This window comes from Aplidium turbinatum, chromosome 6 (genome assembly GCF_918807975.1).
Source record: "Aplidium turbinatum chromosome 6, kaAplTurb1.1, whole genome shotgun sequence".
Lineage (NCBI taxonomy): Eukaryota > Metazoa > Chordata > Ascidiacea > Aplousobranchia > Polyclinidae > Aplidium > Aplidium turbinatum.
Window position 1 is genome coordinate 10522769 of NC_137477.1, and position 17691 is coordinate 10540459.

Sequence of the window (17691 nt, forward strand, 5' to 3'; positions counted from 1 at the left end):
CCCTTGTTGCGTTGGTTAGTGGTTACCTCGGGCCGAGACTTCAAGTTCATTTTCACAGCGAGCGATTCACTGCCGCGACAATTCTCTGCAGAGGTTTCGACTTTCGAAAGTGACATCGAGTCTGTTTGCAAGCGCATTAAGCTAAACGCACGCTGCGTCTACGTAGCAAATTATGTTGTTTTTGGGTGCATTCAACATCTGATAGACATTGAATCGACGCAAAATGGTAGTATTTTGCTATGTCCCAGGCAGCAAAATCAGTCATTTTTACATTGATTTCAACGTCTGCAGACGTTAAATCAATGTGAAAATGACAGATTTTTTTTGTCTGAGGTGGGATTGTATCATCGCTACTTGTTCTAGTGATTATTTATCGCAAAGCTGTTGCGGTTTGCATTTAAAAAATGTTTTCCTGCTGCCGATCGCTAGTTCATGTATAGTTTTATGTATCAATACAGCATAAAAAGTTGCTCCCACGCAGAAATATGCGTGGGGGCCTGGCCCCCACGGCTTAGGCGCCTATGTTTGATGGGCATCTTGGCTTAGATAACCGCATGTTTTTTTTGTGCTTCCAATCTATAAAAGTATTATATCATATTTTTTTACTATTTGTGCATTGAAATTAATGTGGAGCTATGCCGAAATAAACTTGATTGACATATTTTGTTACATCCCAAAGATTGTGTTTAATGCATTAATATTGCCTTGTTGTTTGAATTAATGTGTGGCTATATTTGCCATATAAAAGAAGCATTGCTTTTGAGCCATTTTTTATCAGAAGCTTGTAAAATTGCCATTTGCTCCATTATTTTTTGACTGCATAAGTTCAATCAATCAATGATTTATTTATCATAAACAGTAATATAATATACATGATCAAAATATATGCAAGTTGTATAGCCTACACACTGCAAAGGTGGTACAAGTTCCCATACTGACATGAAGACAATGAAACAACCATATTATGGTCTACTAGTCAATTGCAACCCCACATAAATGATAAGTTTGTCACTTCAGACACAAAAAAATGTAACACCTAATTTGACAGCAACTGCATTGTGTCTATTTGATAAATGAAAAAGCACCTTGGTGCTTATAGCATCTAATACAGGGGTGAGAAACCTTTCGAACACAAGGGCCAATTAGCAAAATGTAATGCTTACAGAAGGGCCACACATCAAACAAACACTAATTCATTCTTTCAGCTTTTACTAGAAAATCACAAGTATAAGCGGATATGAAATATAATACCAGATGCACATGTGGATGTTCAAATAGAAGTTAGCGAGAAGGTAGAATACTAAATACACCTGGATTATGAATTCAGAAATGACTTTGTCTTACAACTCCAATGATGCCTTTCTTAGTCTTACAACTCCAATGATGCTCAGTACAATTTAACACTTTTAACAGCCTTCATTTAAAACAAGCTGTTAAATATAACATCTTAACCAATCTGCTTGGTAAAAGTCTGTTACACTTTGATCGTACCCGACAAGTGTATTGTTGCAAGACAATTCTTTACTATAACAACATGACACAAGTAAAACTTTTTGAATGAAGATTGTTTTGTAATATGCTTCCCTTTCGAGTTCAACTGTGTTAGTGTAGCACAGGGGTATCTAGAGAAGGGGATATGAAGGCTCACAGCGATTGCCTTATTCTCATGACACTACCAGGGCGGTGGTTTGTAGTGCTTTAAACATGTAGTTCTTTTTAAAATCGTAGAAAGTTTTGTAATGCAGCTGGTACAATGAGCTACAGAAGACAGTTAGCAAATGTTACATAGAGTATATTTAAAGCATACTTGTTTACAAAGACAGTTGAAAAGTTACCAGTAAGCTGTTTTTTATAACAAAGTCTTTGCAGGAGGCTAGATGTAAAGCAAGTATAGGTAGTTGAATTAACAAGCAACCACGAGCATGCTGTGAATATCCAGGCCTGATGTTAATAGCCCAATGCAAGTTATCATAACAAGATTTATTAAACTACTATCGGTGCCAATTGTCATTTTATGATAAACACAGATTATTTACGATAAACAAAAGCTCTTCTATTGTCAGACGTAATAAAAGCCTTCGTATCCCCTTCTTTAGATATCCCTGGTGTAGCAGTGTAGCCCGTGGGTTACATCGCACTTCAAACAGGAAACTGAAAGAGCAAAAGTTCCAACATGATGAACACTCAAATAGACTTATTTGGGAAAAATAACTGGAAGAAGATGAAGGGTCGCACAACAAAATGGGAAAGGGCTGCATGCGGGCAGCAGGTTGCCCACCCCTGTTCTCATATGTTATTATTATTAAAATGACATTGTTCCTACACTTCAAAATATACACCAAAAATAAAACAAACACTTATTTGAGATATATAGCGTTAACACAAAATTACAAGAAATAAGCAGAAATTAGATTTCCATAAACTAGATTTCCATTTGAATAAGCTGAAGATGCTATTACTATAGCGAAATCGATTCTTACTTAATAAATAACACTAAGAGGTTAGATTGTAGTGCAAATGCCAGCATTTGATGAATGCAAAATAGCAGTAGCCTACCATCCATAAAATACAATTTACGATTCTTCATAGCTTCGTAAAATTACAGACCTGTTTTATCTCTGTTTTAAAACAACTACACACCAAAGGGAAAACAAACTCTTGCATTGAACAAGTTTAGAGGTGACACCAATTAATCAAGTTTATTTCTGCATAGCTTCGTAGTCCACATTCTTTTCAATGTACTAATAGCAGAAAACATAACCTATTACTTTGATTGATGTGAAAGCTACACCATTGAGGCACTGAAAAAACTCACATGGAAAAATTTACTGTGTACCGGTACTACTGTACAATAGATAATTGAATTAGTAACACGGAAAAGCAATAAAGAAAAGAAAACTAATTATTAACAATTGTAAACCAATGAAAATAGTGAAATAAAAATCAGTGTATTTAAGCCATTCTCGCATTGTGCAAAGGCAGCAAACAGTGCTGCTATGTCACTGGCTCTCAATACCGACAAGCTATCACAAAATGAGTTCAAGACAATGTGTAACTCAGAACTGTATTTAAACAATTATTTTAGTTACCTAAATAGTTTAGTACGGTACCAGTAATATTTATATTTTCGTACACTATTAATTACAAAATGTTAAACTTTATTCAGGAATCACAACAGAAATTGAGATCCCTGTTCCATGGGGAGTTGTTGCAGGCAAAACATATGGAGAACCTTGTAATCCTCCTGTGCTATGTCTTCATGGTTGGCTGGACAACTGCAATACATTTGATACCTTAATACCAATGTTGCCCAAAAGTAAATATGCCAGTGTAGCATTTAGAAGTCGCCAGCATTCCATATGACTGATTTATCAATTTCCATAAACAAACATGATTTTTAGTGCTTTATCTATATGATATGAAAAGTACATTGACAGTTGTATATATATATATACTTATTACTTATTTAACACTCATTTGGAGAAAAGAAAGTACCGTAGTGCAGTGAGGATGGTAGGCTGTTTGACCAAACTTTGAAGCTCACATTTGATTTTAGACTAAGTATATATATATATAGAGCAGTGGTTCTCAACCGGGGGTCCGCGGACCCCAAGGGGTCCGTGAAGCAATTTCCGGGGGTCCGCAAAAGTTTCCGAGTTTTCAACATGACGGATAAATTAAGAAATTTAAAAATTGTTTGTGCTTTGTTTATGTATTAGCCTACAGTGATTTTTAAACTGTAAGTCGCAACGCACTGGTGCGTCGTTTGAAATTGCAAAGGACATTGCACAAAGGTTTGGTTTCTTAACTAAAATATCATATAAATTACTTAAACTCTTTAATAAGGCTATGTTGGCTATGTTCAACTTAATTCTTTTAAAACAGCAGATTGTTGATCAATGATTAATTTAGAAATACAAACGTTAGTCAGCAATCTATCACCACTCACAGGTTTGCAATGACTGTGATCATAACGAATTAATATTGATTTCAAATGAAAAAAGGGAGAAATTCTTTGTAACAGTTGCAAGTATTCTATTAACTTTTGATAAAAGTTATAGAAAAACATCAAATGAGCATATAGCTTACCGATCTTTGATCCTGTGTGCCAACATATAGCTCATAAGTCATAACATAATTTCGTCAATCTCATCAATCGTCAAGTGCGTTGCGAATTCAGCAAATTCTTTCAAGTGTGTTGCTTTGAAACTTATGTAACATATGATTCCATAAGGAAACGCGATATACCAAAATTTTAAATTGAAATTTTTAGGGGTCCGCAACCGCTTCGAAGACACCAAAAGGGGTCCACCAAGAGAAAAAGGTTGAGAACCACTGATATAGAGCATGTCTGTTATGGCATCGGCAAGGTTTCCTAACATTTTTATTAAAAATCTAAGGTTTAAGACTAGAGCTCTTCCATTCTCAGTACAATGCAATTTCTACTATAATTCAATTAGTTATAATTATAAATTTGACGATTTTGTGTGCCAAAAAGATATAGAAGACATAAATTATAAATTGTTTAGCAATCCTGGTAACGTCTGAAGCGTTGCACTGGCATAAATTTTTATTGTTTTTTTTCATTTAATCTCTTTGTTAGAGTATTAGAACTACATGCTTGTTAATTTTTTTAATTATATAAGTATATATGATAGCTACTGGACATGTTTTTGACAAAATAAGATTCTTAATCTCAGAAGTAGAAGTTTTAATTTATATATATATACTATTAAAGGTAGTTTTTCCAGTTGTATTTTTATAGGTTGATATAACACAATTCATGTTTTGCATATTTTATCACAGATAGATTTTATGCTTTCTTTGACCTACCTGGACATGGACGATCATCAGGGATTCCCATTGGTTCTTTTTATGTATCTTGTGACAGTGTTGCTGTGATACACAAAATTGCTGATTGTGAGTTTAATAATTAAAATGTGGTTATTTGACTACTTCCCATTTCTTACAACCAGTTTTTTGATAAAGTGCAAATTTTGTACTTTAGAATTGTTCTGACTTTTATGCCAAAGTCTTGATCAAAACCAACTAAGACTTCAATCATAGCCAATGTGTTTGCTTAAGCAATTTTTTCATACTAATGCTAGACCACTGCACATCAATAGGTTATCTACTTAAATACCTACTTCCTCTGACTTATTCCCACTTCAAATAGGGTTGCCGGTGCAGATTGCAGTTCTCCACATCACTCTATCAGCAGCATCTTCATTCTTCACTCCCACTATTTCCATATCTTTTTCCACACAATCTCTTCATCTGTTCGACCTTCCTCGCTTTCTTTTACCAACTTTCAATCATCTTATCTTTCCAATATAATCTTCGTCCCTCCTTACATCGTGACCAACAATTTAAGGCATGCCTCTCTTAGTTTATCTTTGAGCTCTCCAACTTGCGTTTGCTTTCTGATAAATTTATTTCTTACTTTGTCCTGCTTCATCAATCTCAAGAGACCATTGCAACACTTTCATTTCAACCGCTTGCATTTTTCCTTGATGTGTCTTCGTCAGAGCTACCTCCTGTATCCCATAGAATATTAGCCTATCTTACAGCTTGTTTTATAGATTTTCCCTATCATCTTTTCTGGTACCTTTCTGTCACACACGACTCCTGTTATTTTCTTCCATACTTCCCATCCTGCCTGGCATTTCCTTGTCACTTTTCTGTCGCTTGTTTTATTCTCAAGGACTGTCGAAGGAAGATATTTAAACTCTCACCATTTTTCCTTGTAATTGAATTTCTGTCTTATTTTCTTCATCATTATGTCTGTTAACATCTGGAGTTTAAGATATTATTTCTTTCTGCTTATTTTCATACCTTATCTTCCATCACTGCCTCTACAGTTTCCAGCCTTTGTTCTGCTTCCTCTCTCGTCTTTGCTCACAGCACAACGTCGTCTGCAAACAACATATCCCACAGTGCTTTTCTCTGGATGTTTTCTGTCAAGCAGTCCATAATAACAGAAAAGAGGAATTGGCTAAAAGATTCTTGATGCAGCCAATTGTTATCTCAAAGTTCTAAATAATATCTGCCCCACACTTCACTCGCCTCCTACTTTCTTGGTACATGTCTTATGACTAAAATGCAAGTAACTAAGAAACAATTTATATAATATATATAACTGCGCCGATCTAGACCTTGTCTGGTCAATGGTCATAGTTGAATGGTAATTTGCAGTGAGATAAAGGTGTTGGTGATTAAATGATACATAATTTGGGTAACTTTGTTACACTTTTTGCAGATTTTTCATGGGGATATTTCAGCATCATTACCCACAGCATGTGTAAGTCAAACAGCGCTGTAGTAAGCTAAGTATGCTTTTTTGCTATTGCTGATACGGTACTTCGGCAGATTGACCTTTACTGTTGATGAGATTTGTAAATAACACTGAATTGTTTTTTCTTTTATACCAGTATCATGATGTATGTTTTTGGTTTAACGATATATTGTTTTTTTTTTCATAAAACGATATCTTTCTGACTTTCAGCACAAAGCTGAGTGAAGTACTCATAAGCGTAACGAGCATTGCGTTTCGCTCTCCATAATAATGTAGCTTTTACTTTTGTCAATAAGAATTTGGCTAAAGAAATATAATGGTTTGCAAAGAAATCTACAAGATGAAGCAGCACTGGTTTGATTCTGGTTTGTGTACTTGAGAAGCGCATTTAACGGTTGTTTTCCATTCAGCCGAACCTCATGGAGTTAAGAAATTACAGACAACAGCACTTCAACAATCAGAAACTTCACTCTGTCAATCTCGGTGAACGGACCTATATCAATTGTTGAAAGCCTCTACAAATATGCGAAACTGCCAAGATTAAACTCTTAAAAGAAACTTTCTCAGTCCGAGTATAAAGATTCCCACAATCAATCAAGAAGACTATCCAAACAACAAAATGTTTTTCCGCAGCTATAAGGGTAACAAGAATTGACAGCGATAGACGCTTGTAAATTAATGGTGTGATACTAGGGAGCCTAGTTTCATAAGCGAAACGCGTGTCTATCGCTGTCAAGTCATGCCACCCTCAACTGCCGAGAAACATATTGCCTTCTTTCGAAAATGATTACCCTACACATTGTTGGAACTCTAAATTCAAACCTAAGTTTCAAATATATCACTGCAATGGCAAGCTAAAACTCTTCTTTTCTCAGTCAATTATGCGAGCAAGCGCCTTGTCAGTGATTGGCGTCATGCTCGTGAGAAGATTGAGTTGGCGTATCGCTGACAGGTTCATAAAATAGAATTTTTGATGTACACCTTTTAGTAATAATGACAAGATGCAGGATCTATCTAACAGCTTGTTTTTTTTACAGCTGGCCATTTTGCAAGTTTGGTGAGTATGGATGTTATGCTCTTGTGATTGAATATTTGGTGATAAGTTTTGTCTATTGTTCACTTTTTCAATGACAGCATCTTTAAATATTTCATAAATTATTAATTAATTTGCGTGAAGATGAGAAAAAGCGCATGGTGTTTGATGCCATAGACTAGAGTCAAACAACATACTTCCCGTAGTTTAAAACCACCTCTGAGGCAAAGTTGGCAACAGTTTTTATGTCAGAAATTACATACGATAGTTGGTTTTAAAAATATGAAATTTTTGCTTGTTGAAGTTGAAATAGTTTGCTGAAGGATGATGGTGTAAGGTAAACAAGCAGTTGTTTTAAGAGAAACACCTTTTGAGTGACCTTTTCCAAGTGGATAAATCCCGCCATAAACGTCGTATCCCAGTCAAATAGTGTTACTTTTTATGCATATGAACTTTTGAGTAATTACCCTTGCCCTCGTGCCACTGTTAATCATTTACACGTTGCCTTCAATAACTCCTTTCGCATTATTCTTGGGTTAACTACTTCGCTATGCAATTATGCATGCTATACTATGTACGATTGTACGTAGCCTAGAGAAATATACTTCAAATGTTCACACAATGTTACTTCAATCTTTAAAAAGCTGATTTCATTAATGCATACTGTAATTCACTTGGTAATTCATTTTGTAATTTACTCTAATCATTTATACAACTTATTGTAGGAATATATACTTAGTCTAATTATACTGAGGCGGTGGATGCCTGGTGCAGGCAATGCAATTGAACAAGAATTTACTTGGTTTCTAAAGCATCAATTAACGTAAATTTTAAAGTTGAGCTTGTCGTTGTTTTTGATAACCTATTTGTCGGGCATTTTGTGCCAGCCTATCATTTTTTACATTTATTCAACGTTTGCTAACGTTCAATCAATGTGAAAAAGGTCTTATTTGCCGCCATTTTGTCTCTTTTTATTACACAATCGTATGCTGTAATTAACTATTTCATCCCAGACCGCAAAACTTTTTTTCAATTGGGTTCATGAATTTTAGTTTGCCGGCGCCTTCCCTGAAAGAGTGGACAAACTGCTGTTTCTTGATAGCACCGGTGCATTTTACGGTACAGAGGTGAGATAATAAAGTAGATCTAACTACTGTGTTTTCAAAATTACCTTTTGAGCAAATCGCTTTGCTACAGCAGCTAATTGCTTTGTGTCACAACGTTTAGTCGCAAGAAGAAGTATATTAGACTTAGCGAAACCAAAACTGTGATACCAGCTGTTCTCTTACACAACTGGAAGCCATACGTAAACCAAATATTATTTTATGATTGGATAACCGATATCGTTTTGTTCTGAGCCAAAGTAGCTTGCGCTGGGCCACGTAACTCTATTTCTTGATGTCTCTGTGCAAAAAGCTATCATCTCTTGCGGCATTACTGAAGCTCTTTAGACGCCATTCCGTGTAATCCGAAAAAACGTCACCAACCTAGGTTGGTTAAAGGATAGACCCTTAGCACTACGGGCTTAAGACAAGGCGATGATTGATATGAGAATCAAAACCATATAGTCAAGATACGACGTGACCATGACGAGATGATTCAGCTGTCCTTTTTGTTGTTTTCACATTACCCAGCTGCTAGTGCATTGTATAGCAAATGAATTATTAACTGTGGAATAACGTCTAACCCAACCAAGTGTAATATTACATGCACAACAAGGATGGTATAGGGTCATTCCATGCCAAACGTCCTGAAATTTTGAAACTTCCCAGTTTGACCCTCTCCAAATTTGCTGAAAATCGGACAAAAGGTTGGATAACATGATTGAGCTAAAAATTGAAAATTTTAGCTCAAAATCTGTTGTACTTCTCAAATTATGACATTTTTAAATTGGGTACATCCCTGCGCTGATGAGCGCTCGGTCATTTTCGGCCATTTTTAAACAAGCATATATCTCTCATTGCAAATTTAATCTACTTCATTTCTGGCAAAATGAGACACTTGTAGGTATATTACATGAATCCAGTTTCAAAATTATATTGTCTCAAAGCATTTTGAAAATATGGAGGCCCAAAGTGTCCCCATTTTGACGCGAAGACAAATTTTGGACCATATTAAAAAAGCTGTAGCTTCCATACAAAACATAGCATTGCTCTCAAATTTATCCTGGAGGTTCTCCTCCTACTGGATTACAACTACATTGAATTTGGAAGGAAACACTGCTTTCATTAAAAAGTTATTTCAAGTCAAAATATGGACCAGCAGCAAATTTTGCTAAAATACGCCATCCTGTGGTAAAAAAATGACCCCGTCAGACAATGTTTAAAAAAAAAATATTTTTATCATCTCAAAGAGATATTCATGAGGAACTCATCTTCTGAGTTTCAACTTTGTTCCGCAACTATTAAGGGGTGAGATGCAGTGATGTTTAACCCCTCTTAATATCCATTTCAAGCAATGAGAAAAACATGAACATTAACTTTTAAGTTAGCCAATTGCAATTGTTGTATCGTAATGACATAAACAACTACAGCACATTGTACAAAGGAAGCAAAGAACATTCAACCTAAAATGACTGGTTACCTTATAGGCTACTGGAATTTGACTTTCTTGTACATGTAAAACTTGTAAATGTGTTTGCATGTTAATTTTCCTCCATGTTTGGGTCTTCACAACTTTTAATCTAAAGCATTTACAAAACTGAAATTTGGTATTCTGAGTAAGAAGCAGCCCTAGTTTTCATATCTACCATCAAAATTGCCAATTTCAAATTAGTTTTAGAGATAAAACGTTTAAAAAATTGAAATTGTTTACATTTGAAAATTTTTTAGCAATTTTTGCTGTCTGCTATCTCCCAAACCAATAGTCACAGAACTACCATTTTGCATATCATTAATCTATACTAGTTGGTAATTCACCCTCATGAGACTGACATCAAACAAAAGTGAAATTATTGAAGTTTGGAGGGTGCAAAGATGAAGCCCGAGCAAAACAACTCAAAATGCGCCATCTTGTGGTTAATATTTGACACTGTGGACACCCTTTGCACCCTCCAAACTTCAATAATTTCACTTTTGTTTGATGTCAGTCTCATGAGGGTGAATTACCAACTAGTATAGATTAATGATATGCAAAATGGTAGTTCTGTGACTATTGGTTTGGGAGATAGCAGACAGCAAAAATTGCTAAAAAATTTTCAAATGTAAAAAATTTCAATTTTTTAAACGTTTTATCTCTAAAACTAATTTGAAATTGGCAATTTTGATGGTAGATATGAAAACTAGGGCTGCTTCTTACTCAGAATACCAAATTTCAGTTTTGTAAATGCTTTAGATTAAAAGTTGTGAAGACCCAAACATGGAGGAAAATTAACATGCAAACACATTTACAAGTTTTACATGTACAAGAAAGTCAAATTCCAGTAGCCTATAAGGTAACCAGTCATTTTAGGTTGAATGTTCTTTGCTTCCTTTGTACAATGTGCTGTAGTTGTTTATGTCATTACGATACAACAATTGCAATTGGCTAACTTAAAAGTTAATGTTCATGTTTTTCTCATTGCTTGAAATGGATATTAAGAGGGGTTAAACATCACTGCATCTCACCCCTTAATAGTTGCGGAACAAAGTTGAAACTCAGAAGATGAGTTCCTCATGAATATCTCTTGAGATGAAAAAAATATTTTTTTTTTAAACATTGTCTGACGGGGTCATTTTTTACCACAAGATGGCGTATTTTAGCAAAATTTGCTGCTGGTCCATTTGACTTGAAATAACTTTTTAATGAAAGCAGTGTTTCCTTCCAAATTCAATGTAGTTGTAATCCAGTAGGAGGGGAACCTCCAGGATAAATTTGAGAGCAATGCTATGTTTTGTATGGAAGCTACAGCTTTTTTAATATGGTCCAAAATTTGTCTTCGCGTCAAAATGGGGACACTTTGGGCCTCCATATTTTCAAAATGCTTTGAGACAATATAATTTTGAAACTGGATTCATGTAATATACCTACAAGTGTCTCATTTTGCCAGAAATGAAATAGATTAAATTTGCAATGAGAGATATATGCTTGTTTAAAAATGGCCGAAAATGACCGAGCGCTCATCAGCGCAGGGATGTACCCAATTTAAAAATGTCATAATTTGAAAAGTACAACAGATGTTGAGCTAAAATTTTCAATTTTTAGCTCAATCATGTTATCCAACCTTTTGTCCGATTTTCAGCAAATTTGGAGAGAGTCAAACTGGAGGGTCCAGGACGTTTGGCATGGAATGACCCTATAATAATATCTCGACTTTGATTGACTACCGTACTTTTTCATTGCAAAGGTATTGCTTTAAATTTTATACGTATTTTATGAATCGTTTTTATTATTTGCAGATAAGTATTTCTCTCAGACTACGATTATCCATTGAAAGACATGCTAAATTTCAAAAAGAGATTGATGTTGCTTCTTCAACGTATTCTTATGAAGAAATAAAGAAAAAGTAACATTGACTTTCACTGGTCTTGTCTTCCTTGTTTAACCATTTCATTGCTATTTTCAATTTACATTTTCTTTACGCAGTGTGACAAACAGTAGGCTACAGTGCAAAGTTTTAATCAACAAGTCGAGAAACACGAAATATTATATTGGATGACTGAGACTGTTCACCAGGCATGTGATTATAAAATGTTTTCTTGCGTTCTGGTGACTGCAGGCTAGGCTAGCACGAGAGTTTGAAAATGATAACAATCAGCATTATTTCCGGCATTTTGTCAATCAGCACGACTAACTTTATCAAAGGGATAAAACATATAAAATTACCTGTTTACTAGTGAATGGCACACCACAGAAACATATTGACGAAATGCAACAGAAGAACCCAAGAAATTAGTTTATAACTTAAGAAATATTGCATTCAAGTAGAAATTTTCAATTGTTTGAACTCTAGTATGAAAAAAAAACTATTTGTGTACCGCACTAATTTCAGTCGTTCTGTCAGTCAATCAGCCGTCTGCTGAGTGTCCAGAGCCTTGACTGTATCTTTGAGAGATTACCACCTTTGTCCAATTGACAGTTTTTTGTTGTAACCAGTCTTTGTTTGGGCGTTAAAAATTGAATTTCAATTAATAAGAAGTCAAGGCAGCCAACCGTCGTGTCTACTTTATGGTATGTCATTGGCGTCTTGCGAAGATGTCGTTAATTTTCTCCGTCATAGACATCACCGATCAATTTCGCCTTTTCGTGCCGTCCCTTACTGTTTCATTTCACGTTTTGTTTGGTGCTTCCACTTGCATTTACTCCCAATATGTTTCTATTCGATCAAACTGAGGAGCCATTTCTCGAAATTCTAGATATCTATAATTAGCTGGGCAGTTGATGACCCACGGAATATAACGAATTTTTCTTTTAGTAAGGTTGTGATACATCTAATAAAGAGTCAAAAACAAAATAAAATGTAAATAAATTACAGAAAAGTTATAACTATCGATATTTGGTTCCAGGTTGTTACAGGCAAATACGGCACTGGATGGCCCGAGTGCAGATATCCTTCTTGAACGAGGAATTGTCTGGCTCGAAGATGGTATATCCAGTTTCAATTGATATTGTCAAATTTTAAACCGAGCTGGGGTATATTTTCAATAAACTTAAAAACATATGTATTACGATTTCACCTTGGCTTATTTACTTTTTTCATTTAAAATAAATTGTTAAACTAGGCCAGGGTCTCTCGATCTTATGGTTTATCTGTTCTTTGCCTAGTGTTTTATTTATGTTATGAAGCCGTGGCCTGTATGTATCCCATATCGGTCTCATATAATCTTTTGGCTGCACGCTTATTTACATTTATTTTGTAACAATATGTACAAACACGGAGATAGATGTGAAGTTTTAGTCTTCCAACGTGTCTTCTCGATTGCATGCATCAGTTTTATCTGTACTTCAAGTTTCGATTTTTTGAGTGGAAAAGAGTATCAGATAGGAAGTAAATAATGTAAAATTAACAAGGAGAAAATGCAGCAAGGCTTGGCTTTTACACTTTGATTGGAATATCTGCAATGAGAACTCGACTGACTGCATTAGATTACACTTTGAGTTAAAAAAAACTCCCAAGCATGTTACCACGGAGCAGTTAAGCATCCTATAAAATACACTTTACTTGGAATAACGCCTCAATCCTCCGACCACCACAGTGAGATAGCGCTTAAAGTACTTGACGCCAGAGTGTTGGCGGCTATCTAGCATACTCCCACATGTCCAGGCCTACAAGTCGTGCTCTGTTTGTTGTTAGCAACTGTGCTGTAGGCCTAAGTTTTTGTACTTTCTAGGCACGTGCATGTTGACCAGGGACATCCGACACATTTTCTGCCATCCCACCGCCCAAACTCCACCTGAGATGTTTCATTTTATGTCGAATGTTCGCGCGGAAACTATGCACGTGATGTGAGTGCAACTAGTACAAACTGACAACCACGAAAACGCACAAATAAATTATTTGATAAAACAGAACCACTCGTTTTGGAGTCAATGGACGTTGTTTTGATGAGCTGTTGGGTTGCATCACTAAATTTTGCTTTTGTGTAGCATCCAGTATGAAAAAAATAGATTGAAGTACACTGATTCAATAAATTTTACGGTATCAGTGTATTAGCTAGGTATCTATTCTGATGTGTTGAAAACAAGGCAAGGCCAGTAACGTTAATAGGGGGGTGCTGGGAGTCTTTTAAGACCCTGGCCAGAGATAATGTTATGGGTCTGAATCTTTCCAGTTGGGAAGAGAACGAAAAAAAAACAAGAATTGTTTGGAGTCGTAAGGTTTTCTTTAAAAGTGTCTTGTTTGAAGGACCCGGGCCTCTCACTTGTTCAAATTATTTTTTCAACGGCTCAGGGCATGGGTACCGTAGATTATGTGATTATATAAAAACATCAATTCTTAATGTAACTATATTATTTTCATGTCTATTTATTTTAGCGCAAAACAAGGGATATTGACTACATTTTCTGACGATAGAAAAGACATCGCAAAGAAAATACTTGAAAAAGGGTTTAAGTCAAGCGAGGTAAGAATAATTAAACATGACGATTAAAGATTAACGTTTTCATATCTCATTGGTGACTTGTGTAGAGTACCAACAAGAGTGTGATAAAACAAAATGCACGCTCCACCAAAGCCTTGCAATTTGCATAATGTTAAGAATGATTTCTGGAATGGAGCATTGTTTGAGCAAGTTACAAGGGTCAATTGATCCAAGAACAATCATACTTTCTTGAAAATATTATGCTGAAGAGACAAACTAAACTTGCTTTTTCCGCTATATGTTGCAGTACCACCGTTGTGTCACTGTGGATGGTATGCACTTCGTACATTTGTGCCAACCAGACAAAGTGATCGAACACATAACAACCATGCTTAACCGACCTCCAAGATCAGGATTATTACAAAAACAGCCATCGACTTCCTCACGATTGTGATGTTTGACAGAATGGTTCAAACTCAATTTCATTTTTTGGTTTTTCTTTCCATTTTTTGAAACTACTTAGACAAATTCACCGCGCAACAAGCCCAGCTGGAAATTTTCTTCATTTTTATATTGATTCTACGTGTGCAGATGTCAAATCAATGTAAAAACAACCAATTTTGCCAGCTAGGATAGGCACATAACTTCCTAAAGCTCTACATTCAGTCTTAACAGAATTGGAAATCTCTTAAAAGTGTTCTATCGTTATTGTTTCATCGCAATCGTTTTGTTTTCTTCATCAGTTCAAAGAGATTTTAGTTGAATCCTTCTTCTTACTCTTCTTATTCCGTGGGTCGTAAAACCAATCTGTTTTAGTGCATTTGTACTTTTAACAAACTGCAGTGTATAATTTTTGCCAATTTTTTATTGCTATTGTCGTTACTGCACTGCAAGTTTCTTGTTGCCATCAAGCTAGGTATAATTATTATTGTTTGTCATACTTTTAGTGTCAATGTATAAATTTTTTAACAAATTCAGCGCTTCACCATGTCATATTACTGCGTAACTTGTCAGCAAGACCTGTCTGATAAGGTGAATCGACTTCGTACTTGTAATCATTACATTGCTATGTTATTTTACCGCCACCGACTAGTGACGTCATAATTTTACATTGTATTTACCTTGAGATGAAGGTCAATTGTATGTCTTTGGATAGGTTGCTTGTCCTGAATATTTTATTGATGCTGATTTCTTTACGTGTTTTCTCTGTTCAGAATATTCTAAAACTGTTTTCCTGGTAGTTTGGCGCGGCTTCTTCTTTGTCGTGTGAGCCTCTCGGGCCAAGACTCTATCTTTTACCACCCCAGATTCATGATGTTTCCGGACTACACTGGAAGGCTAGTAGAGAGCAGCCAGTCTTTGGTTTCATCATCTAAGACGCGCAGACCTTCCACTCCCATAGTTGGCTTGGATGGTACAGTCATCGATGATGTGGTCTGCTGTCTGATATTCGGCACCACATTCACAGAAGGAGGAGGAGGCCATTCCCTTTTGGTGCATGATTGAGCGGAAAAGTCCGACGCCCGTACGAAGATGGTTGAGGCGCACCCACGCCTGTCTTTTTAGTGCTTGTCGGCGTCGGGGATGAACGAATGGAGTCTGATGGTGCTTGACTTCCATTCAGAATTTCATTTATAGTCCGCCCAGTTAGCCGCAGAGATGCCTTGTCATTCGTTAATCAGAAGTTGAGCCGCTTTCACGAATGGGTGTTTTTATTTCAGTCGACGGGAGTGCTCGTTTAAAGATGCAGATGTACCTTGGAGTGAAAAAGATGATTGGGCTCCAATGCCCGTCGACCGAGAGACTGAGTGGCTTCTTTGTAACGAAGCTCAGCAGGTTGGATGCCAACAAGAATAGGGAGATTGTTCAATAGTGTGGGACGCAGGCATGCGTTCACTGCGTAGAGCGCTGTTCGTGGCAGTGTCGATGTTGTGGCAGTGAGCACTGCGGCACCAAACAGGTGCACAGTACTCTGCTCAAGAGTAGACCAGGGCTAAGGCTGCTATACGCATTGCGTATTACGTATTACGCAAAGTGTCAGCCCTCGTTTCCCAGCTGGAGCTTGAGTAGCGCAGCACACGATGTCAGTTTCTTGCGCAGTGATACCAAATGGTGGCGGTATGTGAGCGATCTGTCTAATGTTTCCTAAGATATTTTGATTCGAGGCAAAGATTTTCCATTGTTCTGGACATTTAGTTTATGATCAGCTTTCCTGGTCAAGCTTCTTTGGTGTGGCTGTCTACCCCGTTTAAAACTTTGTATTAATCTAAATTCTCAACTTAAGGCTTTTAAAATTTTGCTTCGTCTTTTCTACCAAGCCTATCAGTGCCCATGTTTACTTCCGCAACGTTTCAGGGTCTCAAAGAGAAAAGTTCATACAGTATATTTTTTCACATTACTTCGCTTTGATGATGTTGTTCCAGCACTATTTAATGGTCAGCCACGAAAAAATGCTGTGATTATACGTCGGAACTGCTCTCTATCATTCTATAATGCGATAATATTCATACTTTCGGCTGAGATGTTTTCATGATCGTAAATGTAGATGTTCCCATATCGTAGACTCCATGTATGTGAGATTCGGACTATTTTAATCGCTGTATTTATGTGAACTTCATTTTGTAACCTGAATAATTTGAATTGCTTTATGCAGTTGTGTTATACGTTTTTTTGTTCTCACCTAGTACAGAAGCTCTTAACTTGGAGTGCACGCGCCCCTAAGGGGCGCAAGACCTGTTTCCAGCGGGTGCCTCGATGCTGAATTATTTGGCTTAGTTATAAAATGACGTAAGAAGCTATGTTGTACTTGTTTGCCGGGTCCCAACACTTTCAATTGTAGGTGACTATTACTTTACACTTAAGAGCGGGTGCGAAAACTGGTTGTTGACTTTAATGTGGTGCCAACAAGGAGAAAGGTTAAGAATCACTAACTAGTGTATTGGCAGTTATTACCATCTTTGTGTTGCTTGATCATTTCAAATTAGAGACCATTAACATTTTAGACTTGAAAATAATTATATTCCTACTTCTTCTTCTGGCTTATCTGACCCTCTTTGCATAAACTCATCATCTTTGAAGGTTGTTTGAAGGCTAAGCGGTTATGTTACTTGCGATATATCACTTTGGCTTACTGTTTGTTTCGTTTTCTTTAAGTCGAATGCTTCACTGTTTTCAATTAATTGCTTCTGAAGCCGCAATCGAGTTTGAATCAGCATAAAATTGGTAACGCTTGCTGCTGCCACACGCACATTATTTATTAAGCAGTTATTCGTTGTGTGTTTTTGTAACATAAACATTAAACTATATGCTTTACGTATTATTGAAATCACGTTAATTTCAACACATTGCAACAATTTTCAGATTGT

General features: G+C 36.2%; 1 protein-coding gene across 1 annotated transcript; it reads left to right on the plus strand.

Annotated features, from left to right (window-relative positions):
* The first annotated feature begins 1329 nt into the window (after positions 1–1329).
* On the plus strand, positions 1330–17678 carry LOC145772393 (serine hydrolase-like protein). The gene is made up of 11 exons (XM_082584270.1): positions 1330–1390; positions 3167–3316; positions 4807–4920; positions 6260–6301; positions 7333–7352; positions 8381–8455; positions 11705–11811; positions 12812–12891; positions 13637–13751; positions 14281–14368; positions 14634–17678. The coding sequence occupies exons 1-11, from the start codon at positions 1330–1332 to the stop codon at positions 14778–14780; spliced, it is 999 nt and encodes a 332-aa protein (XP_082440396.1). The 3' UTR covers positions 14781–17678.
* Positions 17679–17691: the final 13 nt, after the last annotated feature.

What these genes read in the sequence shown, in the direction of transcription:
- LOC145772393 (XM_082584270.1), top strand. Translation starts at nt 1,330, where the DNA reads ATGACTTTGTCTTACAACTCCAATGATGCCTTTCTTAGTCTTACAACT. An exon ending in GTGCATTTTACGGTACAGAG is followed by an intron (nt 8,456 to 11,704) that starts GTGAGATAATAA and finishes TATTATTTGCAG; the next exon opens with ATAAGTATTTCTCTCAGACT. An exon ending in AATTGTCTGGCTCGAAGATG is followed by an intron (nt 12,892 to 13,636) that starts GTATATCCAGTT and finishes TGTACTTTCTAG; the next exon opens with GCACGTGCATGTTGACCAGG.